Genomic DNA, 27668 nt, shown 5'->3' with positions numbered 1-27668 from the left:
AACTCGGATTACAGACATGTGCCACCATGCCGGGCTTTTGGGATTACAGACATGCGCCACCATGCCGGGCTTTTGGGATTACAGATATGCGCCACCATGCCGGGCTTTTTAACTTTTTGTAGAGACCGGGTCTCACTCTCTTGCTCAGGCTGGTTTGGAACTTCTGGGATCAAGCCATTCTCCCGCCTTGGTCTCCCAAAGTGTTGGAATTACAGGCGTTGAGCCACAGCGCCAAACCTCAGCTCTATTAATGTTAACAAATATGTATGCAAACCTAAGGGACAAACATTAACTTTTCTCCATTTCCCCGACTCCCGATCCGTACTTGGCTCCTGGGCCCCTTATTGGATGTGATTTTGGACAAGCCCTTCCCATACCCAGACCTGTTTCCCTGTCTGTACAACAATAATTATACATCCCCTGCCCATCAGAACACATCAAACCTAACAGGCAAAGCTCGATGCTGCAGAAGCGCGCTAATAGGTAAAAGAGTCAGATAAAATGACTGAAAACGTGAATTCCTCTTCGGCCAAGCCAAAGCCGCCAGCAGCCGCACGCTCTTCCGGCATGTCGTAGGAGGGCCGTGGCCAAGTCATCGGGAGCCCCGCCCCATACGGAGCCCCGCCCCCACCGGAACCCACGCCCCAAGAGCGCGAGGCCGGCGTACGCCGCGCCCAACCCTGCGGCCCAGGGAAGGGACCCAGAGTGACGTCACAGTCACCTCCTATGTAACACTCCGCCAAGAGGAAAAATAGTCCTCAACCCATATTGGGCCCCCTCCCAAATACTAGGCGACGTATAAAATCCCAGAGTCTCTTCGGACCCGATTATGGCTTTGAGGCCTCGGAGCGACCTTTCGGAACACTGAAACGGTATCTTTCCCGGGACCAGCAGGGGAAGTAGTTCCGGCCTACAGTAGGCCGATGGGTTCCTCCGCAGTGGGGGAAAGAGAATGGCGACCTCGTCGATGCCGGAGTCAAAGAGGAACGTGACTACGAAAGCCTCGGGTGAGCTTCGGGTAGAGTCAGGCAGCACCACCGTACCCAGCCGTAGAGTGAGGTCACACTGCGGTGATACCCGGAGGCGAGGTCCCTGGCCGGCGGGGCTGTCCGAACCAGGGCCCCGGGGTCCCAGGCCCTTTAGTCGCTCTCGCACTTGCCTGAGCGGAAATTCGGTGTGGCCGCAAGATGGCGTCGGGCCTGGAGCACAGGCAGCGCCGGGGACAGCCCCGAGTCGCCAAGCCCCGAGACCGTCGCTGTCAGCCCCCTCCGCAGGGGAACCGTGGGGGAGCGAACCACTGACCCAGGGGGCCAGCGGGCTGTACCACAGACCCTGCACCCGGAGGGACGCGGGGGCCGAAGGGCTGAACTGCTGAGCCCGGATGGGGCTCACACAGCGAAACGCTCCACGAGAGTCGTGGGGGCGAAGAAAAGGGTCAAGATTACCAGCCATTGACCACCCTCACGGGGAAGGGCCTTAGCCTGGGAAGCACACCTTCTCCGTCCAGTTTTTCCCAAGCTCCCCTCGCAATACACCAGGAAGCCCCGCCCAGTCGGAGACTCAGTCTTTGCGTCTGCAAAATGGGCGCAGGAAATCAGCTGGGTGGCCCGTGGTTGCTGGGGCTGGGGAGGTGGCCCACTTGTTTCAGCCCCAGTCACCTCTCTTTACAGAGTGAAGTCCCCAGACCCTGCTCTCCCCTGTCAGGCAGCCCGCCGATCCGATGGAGGAGAACGAGGTGGAGAGCAGCAGCGATGCGGCCCCTGGGCCTGGACGGCCCGAGGAGCCCTCTGAGAGCGGCCTGGGTGTGGGCACCTCGGAAGCCGTGTCCGCCGACAGCAGCGACGCCGCGGCTGCCCCGGGCCAGGCAGAGGCCGACGACTCTCGCGTGGGGCAAAGCTCGGACAGTGGCAGCCGCTCTCAGGTATGGACCGGGCTGGACGGCGTGGGTAGAGGCAAGGACCGCGAGCAGCAATGCCTAGTAGCAAGAGGAAACAGCCAGCAAGGCCTGTTTATAGCTAATACTTGTTGTTTCTGGTTTACTGTGAGCCAGGCACCATGCCAAGCCCCTAAAATTGGATATTCTCATTTCAGCTTCATACTTTCTAAGACACATACCATTTTCCCCCACATCTTACGAAAAAGAAAACCGAGGCTCAGAGTTCAGACAGAGCCAGGATTCAGATTTAGGCTGTGGTCTTAGCTACTGTACTACCCACCGTCCTGCCTCACACTTTGAGAGGCAGATGTCCAGGCCAGACGTGGTAGCTCATTACCTGTAATCCCAGCACTTTGGAAGACTGAGGTGGGAGGATCACTTGAGCCCAGGAGTTGGACACCAGCTTGGGCAACATAGTGAGACCTCATCTCTACCAAAAAAAAAAAAAGGCAGGTGTCCTGGTTAAGTCTGGGTCCTGCCTCCAGTTTACTGGGAAACCTCAGTTGCGCTGCTAAAGTGGAGCAGAAATACTTGCTTTCAAGGGTGCTTGATTGTGAGCTCCCACCAGACATTCTCTTGCAAACGTTTTGTATACCATCTCCTCCTGGCTCTGCCACTTCCTAGCCGTGCAATCTTGAGCAAGCTACCCAACGTCTAGCTCTGTTTCCTCATCTGTAAAGTGGGAATGATAAATATACCTGCCTCATAGAGTTTTTGTGAGGATGAAATGATTAAATGAATTAACACATGCAAAGCTAATAATTAAAGCAATGCTCAGTGCACTATAAGCACTCAGTAAGTATTAGCCATTTTTATCTGCAAGATAATGATTATGTTCAGTATGTCATGTGATGAAAGTACACGGCAGCCAGTGGTCCTCACTTTGGGGTCCTGGGGTTTCATTAGTTCAGCAGAGACGGCACCTACCATGTGCTCAGCATGTGCTGAGCCCTGGAGACACAGCAGGGGAAAAGACAAGTTTGGTCCAGGCCCTTGTGGAGGGCACAGTCTGGCATGGAGGCTGTTACAAGGCACAGTGAACCACACAGTGGTGTGGTGTTAGGGACATAGGCAGCTGCAGCACTGAGGGTGAAGAAGTCCTGACTTGGCCTTGGAGTCAGCGTTGACTTCCTAGAAGAGGTACCAGCTAAATGGTGGTGAGAAAGCTGGGTAAGAGTTAGCCATAGTGATGGTTGGGAAGAGTTTCAGGCAGAGGGAACAAGTTATGCAAAAGCCCGATGAAAATAGCTCCCCCTGGCTGTGGTGTAGACTGCAAAGGAGTCCCTTCCCTTATTTTGAGGTAGCCCCTGATGAGATCCAGGGACACAGTGACTTTTTCTTGGGGGGGTTCTGTGACTGAAGGGCCTCTCCCCGTGGTCCTCAGTGGGGCTGAGGGCATGAGTGGCTCCACTGACCATATTCTTGGGCCAGAGAGCTCTGTCTCGCAAGTGGGAGCTGGCAGGCTGCCCTGCCGCATACCTGGCTGCTAAACTCCTTCCTTCCCTGTTTCATGCCCCTCAGGAGGAGGTGTCCGAGAGCAGCTCAAGCGCAGAACCCCTGCCTAATGGCTACCTCCCTGATTCATCGTCTGTGTCCCGTGGGCCAGTGGCAGGGGTGACAGGCGGTCCCCCAGCACTTGTGCACTCCAGTGTACTCCCAGACCCCAACATGCTGGTGTCTGACTGTACAGCTTCCTCCTCGGACCTGGGCTCAGCCATCGACAAGATCATCGAATCCACCATTGGGCCCGACCTCATGCAGAGTGAGTCAGGCAGAGGAGCCCCACAGGGGTTTCCCTGCGGTGTCCGGCAGCCAGCTGTGCCCGCCCCAGCTGTGTGAACTCAGGCAGATTACTTTCCCATGTACAGTGTGCAGAAAGGGAACAGTCACCCCTGTCTCATGAGGGTAAATAAGGATGTAATGAGACGACATGGTAAAGTTCTCAGCATGGCGCTGGCATATGACAGGCTCTTTTTTTGTGTGTGTGACGGAGTCTTGCTCTGTCACACAGGGTGGAGTGCAATGGCGCAATCTCGGCTCACTGCAACCTCCACCTCCTAGGTTCTAGCAATTCTCCTGCCTCGGCCTCCCGAGTAGCTGGGAATACAGGCACATGCCACCACACCCAGCTAATTTTTGTATCTTTAGTAGAGACAGGGTTTCACCACGTTGGCCAGGATGGTCTCGATCTCTTGACCTCATGATCCACCTGTCTTGGCGTCCCAAAATGCTGGGATTACACGTGTGAGCCACCACACCCAGCCAAAGCTCTCAATAAATAATAGAAACTGTTATTGCTTACCTTGTGCCCAGGACTGTTCTAAACTTTACATACAGTAGCTCATTTAATCCTCCCAGTAACCCCAAAAGGTAAAGGGTGTTGTTATGCTCACAGTCCAGATGAGAAATCTGGACTTCTTACCCAGATTTCTTACCCAGCTAAATGGTGATGAGAAAGCTGGGTAAGAGTTACCCAGCATAACTTACCCACTGTCACCAGCAAGCAGTGTGGCTTGTCAGGCCATGAGCTCAGACAGTCTGACTGCAGAGCTGTGTCACCCAGGCTGGAGTGCAGTGGTGCAATGATAGTGCACTGCAACCTCAGACTCTGGGCTCCAGGGATTCTCTGCCTCTGCCTCCCAGGTAGCTGGACTTATAGGTGCATGCCACCATACCTGGCTTATTAAAAAAAGGTTTTTTTCTCTCTTTATTTTTTAATTTTTTATTTTTTTTCTGAGATGGGGTTTTGCTGGGTTGGCCAGGCTACTCTTGAACTCCTGGGTTCAAGCAGTTCTCCTGCCTCAGCCTCCCAAAGTATTGGGATTACAGGCATGAGCTGTGGCACATGGTGCTGTACCTACTTTTTATTAATGACATTTATAGAGGCTATAGCACCTCAAAAAGCCCTGGGATAGTCTGGGACGCCAACCCTAAGAAAGTGGTGCAGTAGCTGGTCCTTTACCTTGAGAAGTTTGGATAGGAAGGACTTTCCAGGTTTGGTGGTCGAAGCCCAGACAGCTGGAGTGGCTGTGGCACCCTGTGTAAGTGTGGGCCAGTTGCTGAGGCAGCATGTACCCAGACCTCCAGACAGCCTGCCAAGGGAGTCAGCTGAGGCTCAGGGGCGACACAGCTGATTTGCAGTCACACATGGGAGCCAGAATGAGTGTGGACCAGCCCTGCTCACAGGCCAGAGTAGAGCCCCTGAGGGTGGGCCTGTTGCTGAGAACCCCTCCCCAGGAGGTGTGACCCTTCCCCATCTCTATCCAGGCTGCATTACTGTGACCAGTGCCGAGGATGGCGGGGCCGAGACCACGAGGTACCTGATCCTGCAGGGCCCAGATGATGGTAAGACCCAGGTGCCAGCCTCAGGGATTCCTGCAGTGGGCAGGGGGATAAGTGAGGACAGGCTCTGCCACAGATTCTCTGTGTGGCCCTGGCAGGATATCCACTGCTCTGGGCCTTAGTTTTCCTACTAACACGGTGGCCTCTGGTGGGGAATTTGGTTCTGTGCTCCCTGGGCCTGCCCAGAAAGGGTAGCTACAGCTCATGGCCAGCGCTGCCCTCCATTTAACCCCCTCCAACTGCCTCCCATCCCCAGGAGCCCCCATGACATCACCAATGTCCAGTTCTACCTTGGCCCATAGCCTGGCAGCCATTGAGGCCCTGGCCGATGGCCCCACATCCACATCCACATGCCTGGAGCCACCCGAGGAGGCACAGGGTGGTCCCAGCTCCCCGGTGCAGCTGCTCCCAGCCTCTGGTGCTGAAGAACCAGACCTGCAGAGCCTGGAGGCCATGATGGAGGTGGTGGTGGTGCAGCAGTTCAAGTGCAAGATGTGCCAGTACCGGAGCAGCACCAAGGCCACACTGCTGCGCCACATGCGGGAGCGCCACTTCCGTCCAGGTGCGTCAGCTGCAGCCTACCTGCTTGGACTGCATGGGTGGGGATAGGGTGCTGGGAGGAGGCAAGCTTGTCTTACCCTCCCCCCACCCCCAGTAGCAGCAGCTGCAGCAGGAGTTGGTAAAAAAGGACGTCTACGGAAGTGGAGCACCTCCACCAAGACCCAAGAGGAAGAGGGACCAGAGGAGGAGGACGATGATGACATTGTAGATGCAGGAGCCATTGATGACCTGGAGGGTAGGCCACCATGGTTTCTCGGCCCATCATCCCTACGTCCATCTACACATACTCACTGAGCTACTGCTGGCCACTTGGAGGGCCAGGAAAGAGGAACTGGCACAGACACATCACAGGTCCCTCCAGTATAAGACAGAGAAGGTTGTGCCCCAGGACAAGACCTTCGTGTGCAGTTGTGCAGGCTGCACGCTGCAAAAGAGCACAGGGGGCCCTGTTCACATTTGTCACACAGAAATAGAATACAAGTAAAGATGCAAGAGAAGGTCCTCACCCTATTGCTCAGGCTGGAGTATAGCGTCATGATTGTTGCTCACTGTTACCTTGATTCGAGCCATCTTCTCAGCTCAGCTTCCTGAGTAACTAGGGCTACAAGTGCCTGCCAGCAAGCCTGGCTGATTTTTTAATTTTTGTAGAAACAGGGTCTCCCAGCCTGGACAATGTGGCAAAACCCCGTCTCCACGAAAAATACAAAAATTAGCCCTTTGTGGTATGTGCCTGTAGTCTCAGCTACTTGAGAGGATCACTTGAGCCCAGGAGGTCAATGCTGCAGTGAGCTGTAATTGTACGACTGCACTCCAGCCTGGGTGACAGAGTGGGACCCTGCCTCAAAAAAGAAAGAAAGAAATGCCAGGCACGGTGGCTCATGCCTATAATCCCAGCACTTTGGGAGGCTAAGATGGGTGGATCACTGGAGGTCAGGAGTTTGAGACCAGCCTGGCCAACATGGTGAAACCCTGGCTCTACTAAAAATATGAAAAAATTAGCTGGGTGTGGTGGTGGGCACCTGTAATCCCAGCAAATTGGGAAACTGAGGGAGGAGAATCACTTGAATCCAGGAAGCAGAGGTTTTAGAGTCAACATTGCTCCTCTGCACTCCAGACTGGGCGACAGAGCAAGACTGTCTCGAAAAAAAAAAAGAGCGGGGGAGAGAAAGAAAAGGAAGGGGAAGGGGGAAGGGAAGGGGAAGGGAAAGGAAAAAGAAAAGGAGAAAAGGAAAGAGGAAACGGTCTCACTGTGTTGCCCAGGCTGGTCTCAAACTCCTGTCCTCAAGCAATCCTCCCACCTCAGCCTTCCAAAGTGCTGGGATTACAGATGTGAACTGCCGTGCCTGACCTTAAAATATTGTTTCGGTATGCAGTCATCATAACAATTATTAGTGAGTTTTTTAATACCAATTTTTTGAAATTCATTATTTTATACATAATTATATCTCAGTTTGGACTAGGCATATTTCGGGTGCTCAATAGCCACCTATGGCTGGTGGCTGCTGTTTTGGTTAGGGCAGTTATAGAGTTTGTAGATTGAACGTTTTTATTTAAACTTTTTTTTTTTTTTTTTTGAGACGGAGTTTTGCTGTTGTTACCCAGGCTGGAGAGCAATGGCACGATCTCAGCTCACTGCAACCTCCGCCTTCTGGGTTCAGGCAATTCTGCCTCGGCCTCCCGAGTAGCTGGGACTACAGGCACGCACCATCATGCCCAGCTAATTTTTGTATTTTTTTTTTTAGTAGAGACGGGGTTTCACCTTGTTGACCAGGATGGTCTCGATCTCTTGACCTCGTGATCCACCCGCCTCGGCCTCCCAAAGTGCTGGGATTATAGGCGTGAGCCACCGCGCCCGGCCTATTTAAACTTCTTTCTAACAATGACTATACAGTATCTGGAGGAAGGGGTGCCTTCTCCCTATTCACATGAAGGTGCCTTATGAGCTAGTGGTAGGTGCCAGGAAGGGTGCAGAGAAAGAACTTCAGGATCCTAGGGCAGGAATACTCAGAGTCAGCCAGGGAGACCAGGAGGACTTTCTGGAGGAAGCATCACTGTGGGCTTGGAGGAAGTGAGCTGGGAAAGGGGTCAGGGCTGAAAGGGTGGGTCCCGCCGCTGTTCACCATCTTTACTGCCTCCCTACAGAGGATAGCGACTATAATCCAGCTGAGGATGAACCCCGAGGCCGGCAGCTTCGGCTCCAGCACCCCACCCCCAGTACCCCAAGGCCCCGAAGGAGACCTGGCCGGCCCCGGAAGCTGCCCTGCCTAGAGATCTCAGACCTCCCAGATGGTGAGCTTGGTCTTGGGAGGGGCTCGTGTGGGTGAGTCAGGAGTGGCCTCACTCCCTGCTTGCTGCTGTGGAGTTCTGGGGACTTGAGTGTGCCTTGCAGGGTAGCCGTCCCACACTGGGTCACCTGTAGGCTTCCTGGGAAAGGGGAAAGCCCTCAAAGACCCAAGCTCAGGAAACCCTGACTCAGGAAACTCAGCTTTACAGAAATGCCTTTCACAATTTATCATAGCAAAAGAGAAATTTTGGGTCTTTACCGCTGAACAAATAAGTTTTAAATACTACTGAAATGAGAACAGAGGAATAAGTCAGGCCTGGGACTGTCAGAGGAGCCCTGGTTGAGAGCGTTACTGGCTGGGGACAGGAAGGACCCAGCTGTGGTGTGAGCACCAGCTCTGCCGCCTGCAGTCTGTGTGACTTGGAGCTTAAATCTGCTTAAGGGCCAAATGCACACAAATGACTACAGTGGCAGCAGTTTGTGGTTGAAGAACCGTTGTATTCCTTTTTTTTGAGATGGAGTTTTGCCCTTGCTCAGGCTGGAGTACAGCGTCATGATATCAGCTCACTGCAACCTCTGCCTCCCGAGTAGCTGGGATTACAGCCACTCAAACCTGGCTAATTTTTGTATTTTTAGTAGAGGCGGGGTTTCACCCATGTTGGCCAGACTGATCTCGAACTCCTTCCTGACCTTAGGTGATCTGCCCACCTCGGCCTCCCAAAGTGCTGGGCATGAGCCACCACACCTGGCCTATTGTATTCTTTAATCTCTATTTCAAAAAGGCCTTTTTGGTGAGGCATGTGTATGGAAAGTTACACATACTCACTGCAGGTCGGTGAGTTTTCACAAGGTGCACACACCTGTGTAACCAAGCACCTATGTGTAACCCAGTCAAGAAACAGTGTTACCAGCATTATCTGTGGTGGTGTTAATTTTTATAGTACATATTTAATATTTAAATTTTTTTTTTTTTTTTTTGAGACCAAGTCTTACTCTGTAGCCCACCCAGGCTGGAGTGCAGTGACATGATCTTGGCTCACTGCAACCTCTACCTCCCAGGTTCAGGCTGCCTCAGCCTCCGGAGTAGCTGGGATTATAGGCGTGTGCAACCACGCCCAGCTAATTTTTCTATTTTTAGTAGAGACGGGGTTTTACCACGTTGGTCAGGCTGGTCTCGAACTCCTGACCTCGTGATCCACCCGCCTCGGCCTCCCAAAGTGCTGGGATTACAGGCATAAGCCACTGCACCCGGCCTGTTGATGTGGTTGAAGAGAACAGATTTAGATCATTCAAACTTCAAAGGGTTTGCAAGCATGAGTCAGGTCTTCTCCTTCCTTCCCTCCCATCAGCCCTCCAGCCACCTGACCTCCTTAGGGAATGGCAGTGTTACAGCACTGTTATTGCTTTCCAAGCCTTAGAATGTTCTGTGAGGTCACCAAAGCCACCGTGCTGGCCTCCCTTGGACAAATGGGGCAAATGAGACTCCAGAAGAGGAATGGCTTTGCCTGTGGGTACACAGCATGTCGGTGACAGAGCCAAGACCTGGAATAGGAGGTCCCAATTCTCACTGTGGCTCTAATCCAGCCTAGGTCCTACTGTGCTGACCGAATGTCGGCTGTATCGGGGGGTGGTATCCACACTGTCCTCTGCCACAGGCTGTCTGTGTCATGCGACTCCATTCATCCATCAGTGGTCTGTGATGAGGGGGTGCGAGGATATTTTGGCTGGCCTCTGGCCCACCTGTCCACATCTGTCCTGGTTGTCAGTGGCTGGCTTTGACCTAGCATGTCCATGGCAGGTGTGGAAGGAGAGCCTCTAGTGAGTTCCCAGAGTGGCCAGAGCCCTCCAGAGCCACAGGATCCCGAGGCTCCCAGCTCCTCAGGCCCGGGACACCTGGTGGCCATAGGCAAGGCAAGCAGGACCCCTGTGGAAGCGGGTGTGAGCCAGTCAGATGCAGAGAATGCAGCCCCCTCCTGCCCAGATGAGCATGACACTCCGCCCCGGCGCCGAGGTCGACCTTCCAGGCGCTTCCTAGGCAAGAAATACCGCAAGTATGTGGAGCAGAGGTCAGGGTCGGGGAGGAGTGTGGTTAAGCCCCAGCCCCACCAGACGTTCCCCGACACCCTCCTTCTGCAGGTACTATTACAAGTCACCCAAACCACTTTTGAGGCCCTTCCTTTGCCGCATCTGTGGCTCCCGCTTTCTGTCCCATGAGGACCTGCGCTTCCATGTCAATTCCCACGAGGCCGGTGATCCCCAGCTCTTCAAGTGCCTGCAGTGCAGCTATCGCTCCCGTCGCTGGTCCTCTCTCAAGGTGTGGTAGCCAAAGAGGTTTGGGGCTCATGGGAGGGTGAAGAAGGCAAGCAGAGGCCGGCTGGGGCCACCGAGGGAGAACAGAGTCACACAGCATCCTGGGTCACCCTCTCCTGCTGCTCTTCAGGATGTGTGTCCTGGCTCACTGGCGCACTGAAGAACACCCAGCTCCTTTGACCCTGCAGGAATGTGAGGAGAGGCTGGGGGGCTACCGTGGGTGTTTCTGCAGGCTGCACAGGGCACAGCGGCAGCATGTCTTCAAGAGTGCTGTTGTGGATGTCACAGTTAGCTTGTTCACCACCACAGATGCCATAAAACTCTTTTCATCTGATTCCGTGTGTTAGAAAGATTTCCAGCAGATGGCAGTCGTGTCTCAAAAGTGTTCCTTTTAGGTCAGGCATGGTGGCTCATGCCTGTAATCCCAGCACTTCAGGAGGCTGAGGTGGGTGGATCACCTGAGGTCGGGAGTTTGAGACCAGCCTGACCCACATGGAGAAACCCTGTTTCTACTAAATTACAAAATTATCTGGGCATGGTGGCGCATGTCTGTAATCCCAGCTGCTCAGGAGGCTGAGGCAGGAGAATTGCTTGAACTCAGGAGGCAGAGGTTGTGGTTAGCTGAGAACTCACCATTGTACTCTAGCCTGGGTGACAAGAGCAAAACTCCGTTCCCCCCTCCCCCCCAAAAAAAAAGAAAAGAAAAGTGTTCTTTTTTCTCCTTAACCCAAAGCTAACGTGGCCTGCAGCAGCCCTGAGCCTTTTATGCAGTACCTGGATAATTAAATCCTTTTGCAGCCCAGTGAGGTTATAGGTGTCCATAGTCCCATTTTACTGACCTGGAAAACTGTGACTCAGCCTGGCCAGTGTGCAAGTTGGCAGCTGTGGGAGAGGGTATTTTCAGGCGTGGTGGTCAGAGCGAGCCCCTGCGCTCTGTTCATGCTTGTGCTCTGGGCTGTTTTCTGGGTTCTGCAGAGAGGATGTCCCATGGCACAGTGGGAGAGGTGCAGGCTGTGGCACCATGCTGCCTAGCTTCAGCTCCAAGCTGTGCCATCATAAGGTCCCTCCACCCTGAGACTCAAGTTCCTCCTTTGTCAAGTTGTGAGCCACCACAGAGCCTGGCACAGAGTGGGTGCTCTCGCTGGGGATAGTTCCTGGGCCTTCCCAGGCTTTGACCTATTCATCAGCGTGTGTCGTCCACACGCCTGTGTTCTGTGAGCGGCTCCTGCAGCAGCCATAAGGCTGTGGCCACAGGCATGATGGAGTGGAGATGGGAGAGGAAGCCCAGCCCACCATCCTTTTGTCTGTCTCTCAGGAGCACATGTTCAACCATGTCGGCAGCAAGCCCTACAAGTGTGACGAGTGCAGCTATACCAGTGTCTACCGGAAGGACGTCATCAGGCACGCAGCTGTGCACAGCCGGGACCGGTCAGTGGTGGGTAGGGCCCGGGCAAGAGAGGCCAGGTTGGGTGGGGAAGTGGAGGCCCTGGAGAACCACAGTTCCCACTTATCCAGCGCCTGCTCTGAGCCAGCCACATTTGTTGCATGTTGCAGACATGAGCAGAAAGGCGGTTCACTGCAGGTCATCTGGCTTAGAACAGGGCAGTACCAGCCTTGAGGTCCTCGATTCAGCCTCTTACCACTTGTAAGCTTTAGTTTCTCATCAGATGGGGACAGTTGTTGAGGGGACTGAAAAAAAGGTACACAACTTCAGTTGTGTACCTGAAGTTCAGTAAATAATCCAAGATCTTCCAGACTGCAAGTCCTACTCATCTAGATGTCACAGGCTGAAAGTGCACCTGAGACACAGAGACAAAAGTCCTTAGGCGCCTAATGATTTGCTCACAGGATTAGAATTAGATCTGGAGCTTCAGGAAGGAGTTACCTTCATGAGGGGTGGTGTGTGTGCGGAGGTTGGAGACAGGCCCACTGGGACAGCAGTTCCAGCTGTATGTGGAAAAGCCAGCTCAAGATGCTTGCGGGCTTTGTTTAAAATGAAAAAAAAAAAAAAAGGGGGGGTTCTGTGGCCAAGTAAGATTAGCATAGGATCCCCAGCTTACAGAGCTGTTCAAATCTCTTTCCTGCAGGATTTCTTAGCGCCTTTATTGACTGATCGATTGACAGAGTCTCACTCTGTCACCCAGGCTGGAGTGGAGTACCACAATTACAGTTCACTGCAGCCTTGACCTCCCAGGCTTCAGCAATCTTCCTGCCTCAGCCCTCCGAGTAGCTGAGACTACAGGCGCTTACTACCACACCCGGCTAATTTTTTATTATTTATTAATTTTTTTTTTTTTTACAGAGACACTGTCTTGCTGTTGCCCAGGCTGGTTTCAAACTCCTGGCCTCAGTTGATCCTTAGAACCTTTAATATGCAAATAACATTTTATGATTGAGAAAGAGAAAGAATGTACCATTTCACAAATATATTTGAGTGCCGAATGTGTTATTTACAGCCTGCCTCTTAGCATTTTCCCCAGTGCACTCCAGCTGGGAAAGCACTGTTGTAAGAGAAAGGGGCCTCGGCAGAGAGTAGGCTCAGAGCAGGTACTGGGTCTGTTCAGTGTGAGAGGGTCTAGGGTCGGCTTGGGGAAGCTCTGGTCTAACTCCTTGGCCTTTTCCCCCCAGGAAGAAGAGACCAGATCCGGTGAGTCTGGGATGCTGGCCTGGGAAGGGAGCCTGCCCCAGGGGGTTGTTTATAGGGGTGGGGGCAAGACGGGATGTTTTATCCTCCTTCCTCCCCTTCTCTCTTCATCTGGCCCCTTCTTATGCCTTCCCAGACTCCAAAGCTGAGTTCTTTTCCCTGCCCTGTGTGTGGCCGTGTGTACCCCATGCAGAAAAGACTCACGCAGCACATGAAGACACACAGCACTGAGAAGCCCCACATGTGTGACAAGGTGGGTGGGGGCCAGGGTGGGGCTGGGAGGAGGGCCTTCCCTGGGTGATGGAGGGTGATTGCCATCTCACTGCACCCCATCACAGTGTGGAAAGTCCTTTAAGAAGCGCTACACCTTCAAAATGCACCTGCTTACGCACATCCAGGCTGTCGCCAACCGCAGGTACGTCCCCTCGGAGGCCCCTTGGGACAGGAGCAGTCCCCAGCTCATCACTGAGCTTCTCTCCCCCAATTGCCCCCAGGTTCAAGTGTGAGTTCTGCGAGTTCGTTTGTGAAGATAAGAAGGCACTGCTGAACCACCAGCTGTCCCACGTCAGTGACAAGCCCTTCAAATGCAGCTTTTGTCCCTACCGCACCTTCCGAGAAGACTTCCTGCTGTCCCATGTGGCTGTCAAGCACACAGGTCAGGCTGGGGCACACCTTAGACCCACTCACCAGCCTTCAGCTCCCTGTAGCCCTGACCAGAAGCTTAGCTTTCATCCTCTTCCCCCTCAACAGCCCCAGCCACAGAACAGCCCAATCCTTCAGGTGTAAAGAGAATTTCCCATGGGCATATTCATCTTAACCTGAACCTGGGTTCCCACTCAGCCCGTTGTTCTCTGGATGGCTCTGGGCTAGTTGGTGCCCTTTCTAAGCCTTCCATATTTATGAAATGGGGGAATCATGGCTCACATCTGTAATCCCAGCCTTTGGGAGGCCGAGGTGAGCAGACCATGAGGTCAAGAGATTGAGACCATCCTGGCCGATAAGGTGAAACCCTATCTTTACTAAAAATACAAAAATTAGCTGGGCGTGGTGGCGCATAGGAGAATTGCTTGAACCTGGAAGGTGGAGGCTGCAGTGAGCTGAGATCGCACCAGCACACTCCAGCCAGGTGACAGAGCAAGACTCCATCTCAAAAAAGAAAAAAAATAGAAATGGGGGAATTGGAAGTGCCTTCTATATGGTTGTGATGGAAGTAAGTTTCGTTCCTCGAGCCCCGTGTGTGCTGGCACTGGGGCTGGAGAGGAGGCTCTCGTAGGCCCTTCCCTGGCAGATGAACCTGGAGAAACAGTGGCATTTGCTTGGCCCACAGATGCTGCGCTGCAAAAATTGGTTCTTTGGTGCCTAGCTTTCTGGTCAGTACACTAGGGGCTACCGGAGAAAAGAAGCTAGAGGTTCCCTTAGCCAGAGTCCTGTGATGACCCATAGGAGGAGTGTGTAGTCACATGACCTTGAAAATAGGCACGCCAGGGAAGGCTGTTGAGTGCAGAGGGCGGCCCTGTCTCATTTTTGTCGTGGGTTACCAGAATGAACAGTAGCATGTGTTTGCCTACATATGGGAATGAATCACTGGAAGTGAGTCAGCTGGAGAGATCCTTAGCGTCGAGAAAGGACGAGGGGTCAGCTAGGGGTGGGCAGTCTCAAGCATGCCCCAACGTGTGCCTCCAGGGGCCAAGCCCTTCGCCTGTGAGTACTGCCACTTCAGCACACGGCACAAGAAGAATCTCCGCCTGCACGTACGGTGTCGACACGCAAGCAGCTTTGAGGAATGGGGGCGGCGCCACCCTGAGGAGCCCCCTTCCCGCCGTCGCCCCTTCTTCTCCCTGCAGCAGATTGAGGAGCTGAAGCAGCAGCACAGTGCGGCCCCCGAACCACCTCCCAGCTCCCCAGGACCTGAGGTAAGCTCGGCTGAGCAGGCAGCAGACAGGAGCTTGCAGGCATGAGTCAGGATGACAGTAGCCGCTTCTCCCAGCCCCAGCATCATTTGCACATTGAGGTGCAATAAAATGACCCCTGCCCCCTGCCTCTCAAGACTGTAGTAAAGACTTGTGGAGTCACACATATGCCAGCCCTAAGGGTGGCTTTCTAGTGCTGGTAATAGAGAACGGAAATACCAGTAACTTCACTGTGATCACGGTTTTTTATTCGCTCTTATACAAGAACTTCACAGGTCAGCAGTCTAGGGCTGATGTGACAATCATACAGTCATAAGGGAATAAGCTGTCAGTATCCTTGCCCAGTCATCTTAGGCATACGACTTTCATCTTTCTACTTGCCTCGTGGTCCAGTATAGCTGCAGGAGCACCAACCTTCCCAGCCACATCCCTGGCAGGAAGCAGGAGGAAGGGATGGGGGAGAGGCAAAAAGGATACCTGTCTTAGCGATCTTCCTCATGAACTTCACCTGAAGATCGTTGCTTAGTCATGTGGCTACACTTTACCTAGCTGCAAGGGAGGCTGAGAAATGTAGTCTTGGAGCTGGGTACATTGCCACCCTGATGAAAATCAGAGTTTCATTAGCAAGAAGGAAGAGGAGGTTAGAAGAGGAGGATGGACTCAGGATAGGTAGCTAGCAGTCTGCCATGTGAGCTGACACAGTATCCCTGGAAAGATGGACCACATGACGTGCTGGTAGATCTCAGGCCCTGGAATCACACAGTCATAGGTTCAAGTCCTCACCCTGCTATGTATTAGGAGTGGGATTCTTGGCCAGCCACTTCACCTCTCTGAGCCTTAGTTGCTTCATCTGTAGAAATGAGCTGGTATATTTTGAAAAGTGTTTATGGGCTGGACGCAGTGGCTCATGAGCGCCTGTAATCCCAGCACTTTGGGAGGCCAAGGTGGATGGATCATTTGAAGTCAGGAGTTCGAAACCAGCCTGGCCAACATGGCGAAACCCCGTCTCTACTAAAAATATAAAAATAACTGGGCGTCATGGCAGGCACCGGTAATCCCAGCTATTCAGGAGGCTTAGATACAAGAGTCACTTGAACCCAGGGGGCAGAGGTTGTAGTGAGCTAAGATTGCGCCACTGTGGGTCACCCCCTACATGGACACCGAGGAAGGAGAGCTGTGCAAGCCCCAGGCACAATTAGTGCCTAAAGAATATCTTAGTTTATACTGTTATTACTCAGTTATTTCTTTTATATAATCCTTTATATATAATCATGTATTAGTTTATAGAATTAGTGCCTAAAGTATAGCTTACTGCTTAATATACCTAGCTTATATAATCGTACTTAGTACTTATATCTACCATACTTAGTTCCATATAATCTTTCTATATAATCATATAAGTATTGTAGTTAGAACTGTACCAACACATTTAGTGCTGATTTATATAATCCTTCCATATAACCATATAGTAGTTTGTAGTAGGAGGAATGCCTAGAGCAGTCACAGAACAGAAGCAGTACATGGGAAAACAACCAGACCAGGACAAGAACCAAAGACCCAGGTGGTGGCGTCCCTGCCCGAAAGGGCATATGCTGTATGGCAGGCTTGGAGCAAGAGCCTCTCCTCCTGAAAAAGGAGTTGTAGTACTTTGCATCCAGTTCCTATGGAAAGTAGGCATCAGGCCCGAGATCCTGCAAAGAACTGAGGGAGAAGAATCCCTCTGGTGTGACTGGGTCATGGTGGCTGTACACTCTGTCAGCCTTTTCTCGCTTCTGTACTAGCTCAAATCTGTACTAGCACAAGTCTGTCAGCTCCCACTGCATTGGTTTACAGTACCTTTCTATAAGAATCCTTTGAAGTCTCCAGCCCCCAGATAAGAAGTGTTATGCACGACACCTGTTGCACACAACCCACCTCCTTGCCTTGGTGCCCATGTGGGGGGTTACCCACATGCCACTGCTCACCAGCCTGCATGACAGAGAGAGACTCTGTCTCAAACAAAATGAAAAGTGGTTATGAAGATGAAATGGGCCAACAGATGTAAAATGCCTGGCAGATCAGAGGCGCTTGCTAAATGGCACTGGAATCTGGGTCAGCCCCTCTCAGGTGTGGCTATATCTCCACACCATAGATACCCCCAGAGGCGACACCTTTCCAGTCATCTGAGGCTCCCTCACTGCTCTGTCCTGACACCCTGGGTGGCGCCACCATCATCTACCAGCAAGGTGAGCTCTGTGGGGGAGGGGGGGTAGGAGCTCTGAGTGGGGCAGGGGCAGGTCGTGCTGGTGGGGGCTGGAAGGTGGGGAGGGGGTGGTATTGGGTGCTGGTTTTCTAGCACTTTGTCAGGCTTAGGTCCCACCCCACCCAGGAGCCGAGGAGTCGACCGCGATGGCCACGCAGACAGCCTTGGATCTTCTGCTGAACATGAGTGCTCAGCGGGAACTGGGGGGCACAGCCCTGCAGGTGAGCTGCCTTGGAACCTGCTCCCCTTCCCAGCTACCACAGGTGCCCAGCCCTGCACTGGACACAGGGACTAGAGGACACAGTGAATCAGAACTGCCCCGCCCTTGAGCTACTCAGTGGTAGAGGAGACAGATCGCTGAGGTTCCATAGGGCAAACACAGGAAGAGGCTGTGCCAGGGAGGATGCAGGGTCTCCTATCCATTCTTCAGAGTCACCCAGACCTCTGCCAGGTGGAGCGAGTATGCACTGACCCCGTGACATCTCGTAGGGCTCTGTTTTTTTTTTTTTTTTTTTTTAAAGCTGGAATCTCATTCTGTCACCAGGCTGGAGTGCAGTGGTACAATCTTGAAACCTCTGCTTCCCAGGTTCAAGTGATTCTCGTGCCTCAGCCTCCTGAGTAGCTGGGACAACAAATGCCCAGCTAATGTTTTATATTTTTAGTAGAGACAGGGTTTTGCCACGTTGCCCAGGCTGGTCTGGAAATTCCAAGCTCAGGCAATCCACCCATCTCGGCCTCCCAAAGTGCTGGGATTATGGGTGTGAGCCACCAGGCCCGGCCAGGGCTCTGTTCTTGTTTGGTCTTCCTCCTACCTCTGGAGACACTATGTGCCTATGGGTACCCCCACATGGGTCTGAACTAGCTTTCCATCTACAAGAGCGCCCTCATTCCAGGACACCACCTACAGCCTGCAGACACCCAGGGCTTCCTCTATATCAGACCACTCTCTCGAGTTCCTGAGGTCTTGCTTCATGCCCCTCCCCACCCCCCTCTTCACATCTGGCCTGGTCTCCAAGGCAGGGGGAAGTTTATTAGCCTCTCCTGTTTCCCAGCCTCATGAGAACATGGAGAGTGTGTTTTTAAGATGACAAATTCCAGAAATCTTTATAGAGTTTAGTTCATGGTAATTAGGGGGTGTATAGAAGTTTTACATTTTTAGAAAGGAAAATTTATCAATCTTTTATAGTTTTGCCTTTGGTATCATCCCTACAAAGACTTCCCCCAACTTGTACCCCAAGGTGACATAAACATTCATTTATATTTTTTTCTTAGGATTTTATTTTTTAAACTTAAAATTATTCTACCTGGAATTTATGGTGTATGCAGAAATATAGGGATTTATTATTTTTTTTCCAGAGTCATCCAATGCGGTATGTTCAATGGTATCTCTTCCCCTGTGGTTTGAAATGTCCTACTTATTGTATACTAGATTCTCAAATACGTAGGAGTCTGTTTCTAGACTTCAGTTCTGTTTTATTGATATGTCTCTCCTGTTCCTATGCCAATCTCATGTGGTAGAGTTTTTCTACTTACAAAAGCACATGCTTATAAAAGAAACAGAATGAACACTAGGAAATGTTTTAGTACTATAGGGTACAGCCCTGTAGGGTTGCACTCCGGGAGCCCCTTCCTGCTGGTGCATAGAGAAGACACTAGAAATAAAAGACACAGACACAGAGGTAGAGAAAAGAGGGTCTGGGCACGGGGGGTCCACTGCCAACCAACGCGCGGAGACCTGCAGTGGCCCTGAGTGCCTAGACACTGACTTTTATTGAGTACAAAGCAGTGGGCAGGGAAGGTAGTTATTGAGTACAAAACGGTGGTCAGTGATAGGGTCAGGTAAATCACGTGACTTGAAGATAGGTGGGCCCAAGACTTTCAAGTAGCCTAGGCAAAGAGAAAACCTAATGTGTCAGTGCTCTTTGCATGTCTGTTAGAAATGTCAAGGACACTAAGATTATATTACTATTATTAATTCTTATCTTTTAAGAAAAAGAGAAACCAGGTGCAGAAGCAGGGCGTGAGAGTAGACGTGGAACATGACCACTGAAGCACAGCATCACGTAGAGACAGTTAAGCCCCTGGATGTCTGTGGGTCTCCCTGACAGACATCAGGCCTTGCCACAAGAGCTTGAAAAGCGGAGTTTTCTCCTAACTTCCCCAGGAAGGAGATGTCTCGGCCATTTTGGATATCTCCTTCCCTAGCTGGCTAAACAGCGGGCACTTGCACAGCACTGGCGTTGCCACACAGCCGAAGCGCCCTCCAGCAGCCCTTATGCGGGTGTGACAGAGGGCTTAGAGCATCTTGCTTTAGGATCACTTTGTTTACAATGTCACCTCAGTTCCATGCTTCATACCCCGATAGTCATTAGTAAATTAAAGATTATATTGAGTATGTACCTTTATGATTATAAGTAACTAAAAGACTATATATGATTATATAAAGGAATAACTATGTGCCTACATTTCTAATTCTTTTCTAAATCAGTATTTACATGGGAACAGGCTGAGGTTTCAGACATTTGCCATGGCACTTGGGGGTTCCCCCGCTACAAGGTATAATTCTTGGCATTTCTCCCCTCCCCTCAGATACCCAGTTAATGGGTCCAGAAGAGTTTCTTCGGGGCTTTGCCGATGTGCATACTAACACCTAGACCTTTGCTCCTTAAAAAAATAGGCCAGGCATGGTGAGTCACACCTGTAATCTGGGAGGCTGAGGTGGATGGAACACAAGGACAAGAGATTGAGACCATCCTGGTCAGCACGGTGAAATCCCCTCTCTTCCAAAAATACAAAAATTATCTGGGTGTGGTGGCCTGTGCCTGTAGTCCCAGCTACTCAGGAGGCTGAGGCAGGAGAATCACTTGAACCCAGGAAGTGGAGGTTGCAGTGAGCTGAGATCACACCACTGCACTCCAGCCTGGGTGACAGAGGGAGACTCTGTCTCCAGAAAAAAAAAAGAGGGGGATCTCACTATTGTTGTTCCTCAGCGTCATCTCTTTTTTCACTTAACAGTGTGTGAGGCCGGGTGTGTTGGCTCATGCCTGTAATCCCAGCACTTTGGGAGGCTGAGGCAGGGGCATCACAAGGTCAGGAGACTTCATGGCCAACATGGTGAAACCCTGTTTCTACTAAAAATACAAAAACTTAGCCGGGCATGGTGGTACACACCTGTAGTCCCAGCTACTCAGGAGGCTGAGGCAGGGGAATTGCTTGAACCCGGGAGGTGGAGGTTGCAGTGAGCCAGATCGTGCCTTTGCACTCCTGGCTAGTGACAGAGTGAGACTCCATCTCAGGAAAAAAAAAAAAAGTAACAGCGTGTGATACACAGCCTGGCCAGCACCTGCAGTTACCCTCATTCTCCTGAGATCTCCATCTTGCATCTGTGTTCATTCCATCACATGGATGTTCTCAGCTATAGTTAGGCAGTCCTTTATTGGTTGAGTTATTTTGTTTTTTTATTAATTCAAGCAGTGCTTCAGTGTACATATATTTTCAGTGCTCATAAACAGTTTTTTATTTTTTTGAGTCAGATTCTCACTTGGTCGCCTAGGCTGAAGTGCAATGATCTGATCTCAGCTCACTGCAGCCTCTGCCTTCTGGGTTCAAGTGATTCTTCTGCCTCACCCTTCTGATTTGCTGGGATTACAGGTGCATGCCAGCACACCCAGCTAATTTTTTATATAGTAGAGACAGGATTTCACTATGTTGGCCAGGCTGATTTTGAACTCCTGACCTCAAGTGATGGGCCTACCCCAGCCTCCCAAAGTGCTAGGATTACAGGTGTAAGCCACCATGCACAGCCAAGATTTTCATAGGGTTTTTTGTTTTTGTTTTTTTGAGGCAGAGTCTCGCTCTGTTGCCAGGCTAGAGTGCAGTGGCGCAATCTCAGCTCTCTGCAACCTCCACCTCCTGGGATCAAGCAATTCTCCTGCCTCAGCCTGTCGAGTAGCTGGGATTACAGGCACATGCCACCATGCCTGGCTAATTTTTGTATTTTTAGTAGGGATGAGGTTTCACCACTTTGGGAGGTCAAGGCAGGAGAACTGCCTGAGCCCAAGAGTTCGAGACCAGCCTGGGGAACATGATGAAACCCTGTCTCTTAAAAAAAAATTAGCCAGGTGTGGTGGTACATGCCTGTAGCCTAGCTACTTGAGAGGCTGAGGTGAGAGGATTGCTTGAGCCCAGAAGGTTGAGGCTGCAGTGAGCTGTGATCACACCATTGTACTCCAGCCTGAGCAACACCATCTCAAAAACAAACATAATTGTGTGACTGCAAATGAGGTTAAACTTCTCTCTGTATGTTCAGAGACCATTTTATCGCTTTTGTATTAAGTTGTCAGTTTTTAGTTATTGCTTTGCAGGAACTCCATATGAGGGCAGTCCACCTTTTATCTCTGAGTTGTTAAATATCTCCCCACCCCAATTTTTCATTTTCCGACTTCATGGTTAGTTTTGCTCTAGGTTTTACCTTTCCCTGTCATGAATAGAAAAATCTCCCCATTCCAACTCTAAAATACTTACCTAATTTTCTTTTGTTTTATGAAGCCAACTGTGGAATACAATGTATGCTGGAGCTCTTTTTTCTAAGTGATTTGTCACTTGTCCCCAGTATTTGACTGCAGCGCTATTGACATGTTGGGACAGATACTGGTGTGTGGTGGGGCGGTCCAGTGCATCATGGGATGTTCAGCAGCACACCTGGCCTCCCCTGCTCCGTGCCAGTACCTTCCCCCTCCTGTTGTGACAAGAAGTGTCTCCAGACATTGCCAAGTGTTTGTGGGGGGCAAAATTGCTCTACCCTATTCCTGTTGGTCTACTGCCAGTTGCTGAGTGAGATTTGGGAAGCCAGAGTATATTTTAGAAAGAACTCGAGTTATACAAATGAGTGGTGGCAGCACTGGTCTGACAAGTGTGTGTGGGTACATCTGGGGGCACTGAGATGGGAGAGGGGTCTTGCGTACCCACTCCTCTGCCCATCTTGCTCCCCACCCCCGTGCCGTTGCAGGTGGCCGTGGTGAAGTCGGAGGACATGGAAGCAGGGTTACCATCCCCTGGTGGGCAGCCCTCCCCTGAAGGTACCACTCCACAGGTGGTCACCCTCCATGTGGCAGAGCCGGGGGGTGATACAGCAGCCGAGAGCCAGCTAGGCCCTCCTGACCTACCACAGATCACCTTGGCATCTGGTCCATTTAGTGGGACTGGCTACAGCGTTATCACAGCACCCCCAATGGAGGAGGGGACGTCAGCTCCTGGCACACCTTACAGGTGAGACCTGCTGCCTGCAAGGCTGCTTTCAGCTCTTGGTAGGTGTGGTGCGTCAGTCCAATTTTAGGCCCCACCCAAGCCTAGTTGGCAAGAGGCAAAAATCCCAGTACACATAAAGTAATTGGTGGTGGGTCTACTTTTCTCAGAAGGTCACGAGCTACCATTTTTTGGCCACTTAAGATATTCCAAGCACTTGGCACTTGTGATGGTACCTAAACCATTCCCATGAGATCCAGGTTTCCCTTGTTTTACAAATGAGGAAATGGACTAGGGAGGTTAACTGGCCTGAAATCAGACACGCGGTAGGTGAGATTTGGGCCCTGATCCTTTGGTTCCCATGCCCAGGGGCTCTTTGGCTTGGATGATCCTGGTGTTCTCCTGTTCTGACATTCTGAGCAAGCTCAGGCTTTTTTGCCATCATTTGAGGCCTGGCACCTGCACTTGGCTTCTCTACAGTGAATTAGCTTGGGCAGGCATGTTTGTGTTCACCAAACTCTTAGGCCATCTGAGGAAGTCCTGAATCCAAGTGTCAAATTGTTCAGCTAGGCTGGAAGTCAGGGTCCCTGGGCCTGTGCCCTTGGCCAGCACCTGGGCGGCAGGTCCTTATTAGCCCTGCCTCCTCCACTAGCTCCTGGTGGCAGATTCACTGTTTGCTACTGGTTGGCCTGGTCGCCCTGTCCTGCTTGACGTGGCCAGACTTGGGCTGGACCCCTCTGCCTCACTATGTGCCCCTCACCTCACCACATTTACCAAGGAGGACAAGGATTACCAGTTTTTGAGAAGGACTTATGCCTGACTTGTAATCATTTACAGAATAGACAGTAGAGGGCCATTTGGTAACAGGGCACAGCCACAGTTGAACTCTGGGCCCTTCTGATTTGAGTCCATCTGCGGTGACAGTCACTCCTCAGTTGATGCCTGTTGCTTGGGGAAGGGGGCTCCTGTGGCCCTCCATCTTCTCCTAGAACCTTCTCCGTGCCCACAGCGAGGAGCCCCCAGGGGAGGCAGCCCAGGCTGTGGTTGTGACCGACCCCCTAAAAGAAGCTGGCACCCACTACATCATGGCTGCTGATGGTACACAGTTGCACCACATCGAGGTGAGGCTTGGGGAGGCCAGCCCCACCCCCACCTCCCTCCCCTTCTCAGCACCTCATGCTCTGTCTCTCCACAGCTCTCCGCAGATGGCTCCATCTCCTTCCCAAGTCCAGATGCCCTGACCTCTGGTGCCAAATGGCCCCTACTGCAGTGTGGGGGGCTGCCCAGAGATGGCCCTGAGCCCCCATCTCCAGCCAAGACCCACCGGATAGGGGACCCCCAGAGCTCTGTCTCCCCACCTCCTGCAGCCAGCAAAGCCCTGGGCCCAGCAGTGCCCCCCTCACCACCATCCACAGGCACTGCAGCATCAAAGAAGTTTTCCTGCAAGATCTGTGCTGAGGCCTTCCCTGGCAGAGCTGAGATGGAGAGTCACAAGCGGGCCCACGCTGGGCCTGGTGCCTTCAAGTGCCCCGACTGCCCCTTCAGTGCCCGCCAGTGGCCTGAGGTCCGGGTAGGTGCTGGCTGCCCCTTTGTTTCTGCTGTCATTCATTGGGCCACTTGTTTGTATAACAAACCTTTAATAAGTACCCTTTCAAGCCAGATCCCCGGTCCCCTCTGAGGGGATGTGATGGGTCAGATATGACTCAGCAAAGTCCCAGATCTTGGCGAGCTTGGTCTGGTGGGGAGGCAAACCAGACACAATGTGATTAATGCCAGACAGTGTCCGGAGTGTGAACCAAGGGTGCATGGCAGAGAGCAAGTCATTTGAACTTGGGCGTGCTGGGAAAAATACCACAGGAGGGATGGATAAGCTGGGCCTCTAGGAGCAAAGGCACAGAGGTGTGTTAATAGAGGCATAGCTAGGGAGACTTGAACATCTAGAACAGGGGTCCCCAACCCCTGGGCTACACATGGCCTGTTAAAAACCAGGCCACACAGCAGGTGAGCACACATTACTGCCTGAGCTCCACTTCCTGTCATAGCAGCTGCCTTAGAGGCTCATAGGAGCACAGCCCCACTGAACTGTGCATACAAAGGATATAGGTCGCATACTCCGTGGAAGAATCTAATGCCTGATGATCTGAGCTGCAAGTTTCATTCCAAAACCGTCACCCTGCACGTGCCGTGAAAAAAATTATCTCCCATAAAACCAGTCCCTGGTGCCAAAAAGGTTGGGGACCACTGGTCTAGAATACTGAGGGCACAGAGGTTCAAGGTGGTTAGGGAGCCAGTATGAAGAAGGTGAGTAGGCAGATTCTGGGGCAGGTTCACAGCCCAGCTTGGGGTCTCCGTTTGCCTGAGGATTTCCAGTTTTCATATCCTATCATGCACTGCATCCTCCCCAGAGGTCGGAGGGAAGCAGGGCCTAGTGCCCCTCTCTCCAGATACAGAGACAGAGGCCCCATGAAGCAGGCCTCAGCCCTACAATATCAGGGCTCTATGGGACCTGCACAGGTCCCGTCATCCACATCTGTAAATTACATATGGGTAAACTGAGACTTTCCAACTGACCTAATGATAGAACCTATAGCCTTTCACTTTTTTTAAGACGGGAGTTTCGCTCGTTACCCAGGCTGAAGTGCAATGGCGCAATCTCAGCTCACTGCAACCTCTGCCTCCTGGGTTCAGGCAATTCTCCTGCCTCAGCCTCCTGAGTAGCTGGGATTACAGGCACACACCACCATGCCCAGCTAATTTTTTGTGTATTTAGTAGAGACGGGGTTTCATCATGTTGACCAGGATGGTCTCGATCTCTTGACCTCATGATCCACCCGCCTCGGCCTCCCAAAGTGCTGGGATTACAGGCCTGAGCCACTGCACACAGCCAGCCTTTCACTCTTAGGACACAGCAGCACCAGATGTTGATCTGGCCTGGCCTTTCTACCCAGCTTCTTGTTAGCACCCAGGATTTTGGTTTTTCCATGTCCACTTTGCCTAGTTCCCTGACCAGCTGTCAGCAGGGACCTGGCAGTTTATTGCCATCTATCTTGACTCAGCTGATGCCCCCAACTCGGCCCTCTCTGCAGGCACACATGGCGCAGCACTCAAGCCTGCGGCCCCACCAGTGTAGCCAATGCAGCTTTGCCTCCAAGAACAAGAAGGACCTGCGGCGGCACATGCTGACTCACACCAAGGAGAAGCCTTTTGCGTGCCACCTCTGCGGGCAGCGGTGAGGCCAGATACCAGTGGGTGGAGACTGCTGGGCATGTATGGGGGAGCTAACCCGAGCCACCTTTCATCCCCAGTTTCAACCGTAATGGGCACCTCAAGTTCCACATCCAGCGACTGCACAGTCCTGAGGGGAGGAAGTCAGGAACTCCTACAGCCCGGGCCCCTACCCAGACCCCAACCCAGACCATCATTCTCAACAGTGATGATGAAACACTGGCCACCCTGCACAGTGAGCTGCCCCTGGGGCCACAGGGTGGGTACCAGGGTAGATCCAAACTTGGGCCACTGCCCCAAAAAGCACCTCTGGGCACAGTAAAGCCCGGGGCATTGCAGGTTTTCCTGGACCCCAGGTGAGCCTCCTCTCCTTTCTGCCCAGCTGCACTCCAGTCCAGTCACGGGGTCCTGGGCCCAGAGCGGCTGCAGCAGGCACTGGGCCAGGAACACATCATTGTCGCCCAGGAACAGACAGTGACCAATCAGGTAAGAGTCAGGGTTGGGGGCCCTCTGGCCAGTAACAGGCAGAGGTTGGGGTAGAGAACTGAGGCTAGAGCTGACTTGGTCCTGGGCAGGAGGAAGCCACCTACATCCAAGAGATCACCACAGCAGATGGCCAGACTGTACAGCACCTGGTAACCTCCGACAACCAGGTAAGCTACCGTTGATCCCCTCAGCTGTGACTGCCTACCCCCCCTCCCAAGAACCCACCTCAGGAAGGAGTGATACTTCCCAAACCACCCCTCCTGGGGTCCATGCTTGCCAACAACTGCATTGTTGCTGGTGGGGTCCCTGGTCTTCCACTCTGCCTTCTTAGCGGAGTTCCTGGTGGGTAGGGCCTCAGCACCTGCCTCCTCGCCACCCTCCTCCCACAGGTACAATACATCATCTCCCAGGATGGTGTCCAGCACCTGCTCCCCCAGGAATATGTTGTGGTCCCCGAGGGCCATCACATCCAGGTAAGTCAGGGCTGGGATGAGGGTGGGGTGCATGACCTCTTTCCAGGATCACAGGTTGGCTTCCTCTCTGCAGGTACAGGAGGGCCAGATCACACACATCCAGTATGAACAAGGAGCCCCGTTCCTTCAGGAGTCCCAGGTAGGGCCCTGGGGGGACAGGGAGACCTGGGGGCACAGGCAGGGTTTTTCCAGGCCAGCATCTTATCAGCTTCTCCCCTCCAGATCCAGTATGTGCCTGTGTCCCCAGGCCAGCAGCTAGTCACACAGGCTCAACTTGAGGCTGCAGCACACTCAGCTGTCACAGGTATGGAGCTGGACCCTGAGGAGCATGGGGCTGGGTTCGGGCCCAGCTCCTGAGCCTCCAGCTCACCATACTTTCCCCTCCTCTGGCAGCAGTGGCTGATGCTGCCATGGCTCAAGCCCAGGGCCTGTTTGGCACAGAGGAGGCAGTGCCTGAACACATTCAGCAGCTGCAGCACCAGGGCATCGAATACGACGTCATCACCCTGGCCGATGACTGAGCCCTGAGGGCCCAACACAGATCATGGATTTGAGGCCAGCCCTCCTGGGGGTAGTGGACCACCAGGAGTCACCTCCCTCTTCATTTAGGATCTCTAGATGCTGGATAGCCAGCATCCTGTCATTCCTAGGGAGCCAGACCTGTTGTGTTGGGGTTAAGGGCAGCCATGGGCCCCAGCCAAGATGTGCTGGGTGCCCCAGCCTGCGGGCAGGCTTTCAGAGAGAAATTTATTTTTGTTTGGATAGACCCACTGGTCTCTCAGTCTCAATAAAGGGACCGGAGTCCAGTCCTGACCAGCTTGCTTTGTCTGCTTTCTGCTGCAGCCTGAACCAGGCCAGGTCCTGTGAGGTAGAGGTTGTCTGGCTCCACAGTGTTCCCTGCCCTGACTCTGTTAAGTCCGGTGATCCACCAGTAGGGCAGACCCTTGCTGCAGAAGCCTGGCAACAGGAGAGGCAGCTGAGCCAGTGAGACCCCAGCCAGCACCTTCAGAC

The 27668-nt window shown here is 52.5% G+C and overlaps 1 protein-coding gene across 7 annotated transcripts; it reads left to right on the top strand.

Annotated features, from left to right (window-relative positions):
• Positions 1–925: 925 nt before the first annotated feature.
• ZNF335 (zinc finger protein 335) lies at positions 926–27470 on the top strand. 7 transcript variants are annotated; one of them, XM_008996039.5, is made up of 28 exons: positions 926–1007; positions 1671–1921; positions 3458–3698; positions 5204–5281; positions 5535–5840; positions 5934–6074; positions 7982–8128; positions 9922–10174; positions 10260–10437; positions 11749–11861; positions 13062–13080; positions 13214–13330; positions 13416–13492; positions 13572–13732; positions 14761–14990; positions 17119–17212; positions 17356–17450; positions 22238–22497; positions 23483–23594; positions 23669–24043; positions 25560–25702; positions 25779–25933; positions 26081–26184; positions 26274–26351; positions 26574–26657; positions 26704–26796; positions 26880–26961; positions 27051–27470. In XM_008996039.5, exons 2-28 carry the CDS (start codon positions 1721–1723, stop codon positions 27176–27178), a joined length of 4065 nt encoding a protein of 1354 aa, XP_008994287.1. In that variant the 5' UTR covers positions 926–1007; positions 1671–1720; the 3' UTR covers positions 27179–27470. The 7 variants fall into 7 exon arrangements, with proteins under 7 accessions (XP_008994287.1, XP_078227907.1, XP_035154627.1 ...); XM_078371781.1 differs by lacking the exon at positions 926–1007 and having other exon boundaries at positions 1267–1921; positions 5937–6074; positions 26731–26796; positions 27054–27470; XM_035298736.3 differs by lacking the exon at positions 926–1007 and having other exon boundaries at positions 1267–1921; positions 5937–6074; positions 26731–26796.
• Positions 27471–27668: the final 198 nt, after the last annotated feature.

This window comes from Callithrix jacchus, chromosome 5, assembly GCF_049354715.1.
Source record: "Callithrix jacchus isolate 240 chromosome 5, calJac240_pri, whole genome shotgun sequence".
Classification (NCBI taxonomy): Eukaryota; Metazoa; Chordata; class Mammalia; order Primates; family Cebidae; genus Callithrix; species Callithrix jacchus.
This window is presented reverse-complemented; position numbering and strand designations above follow the sequence as displayed.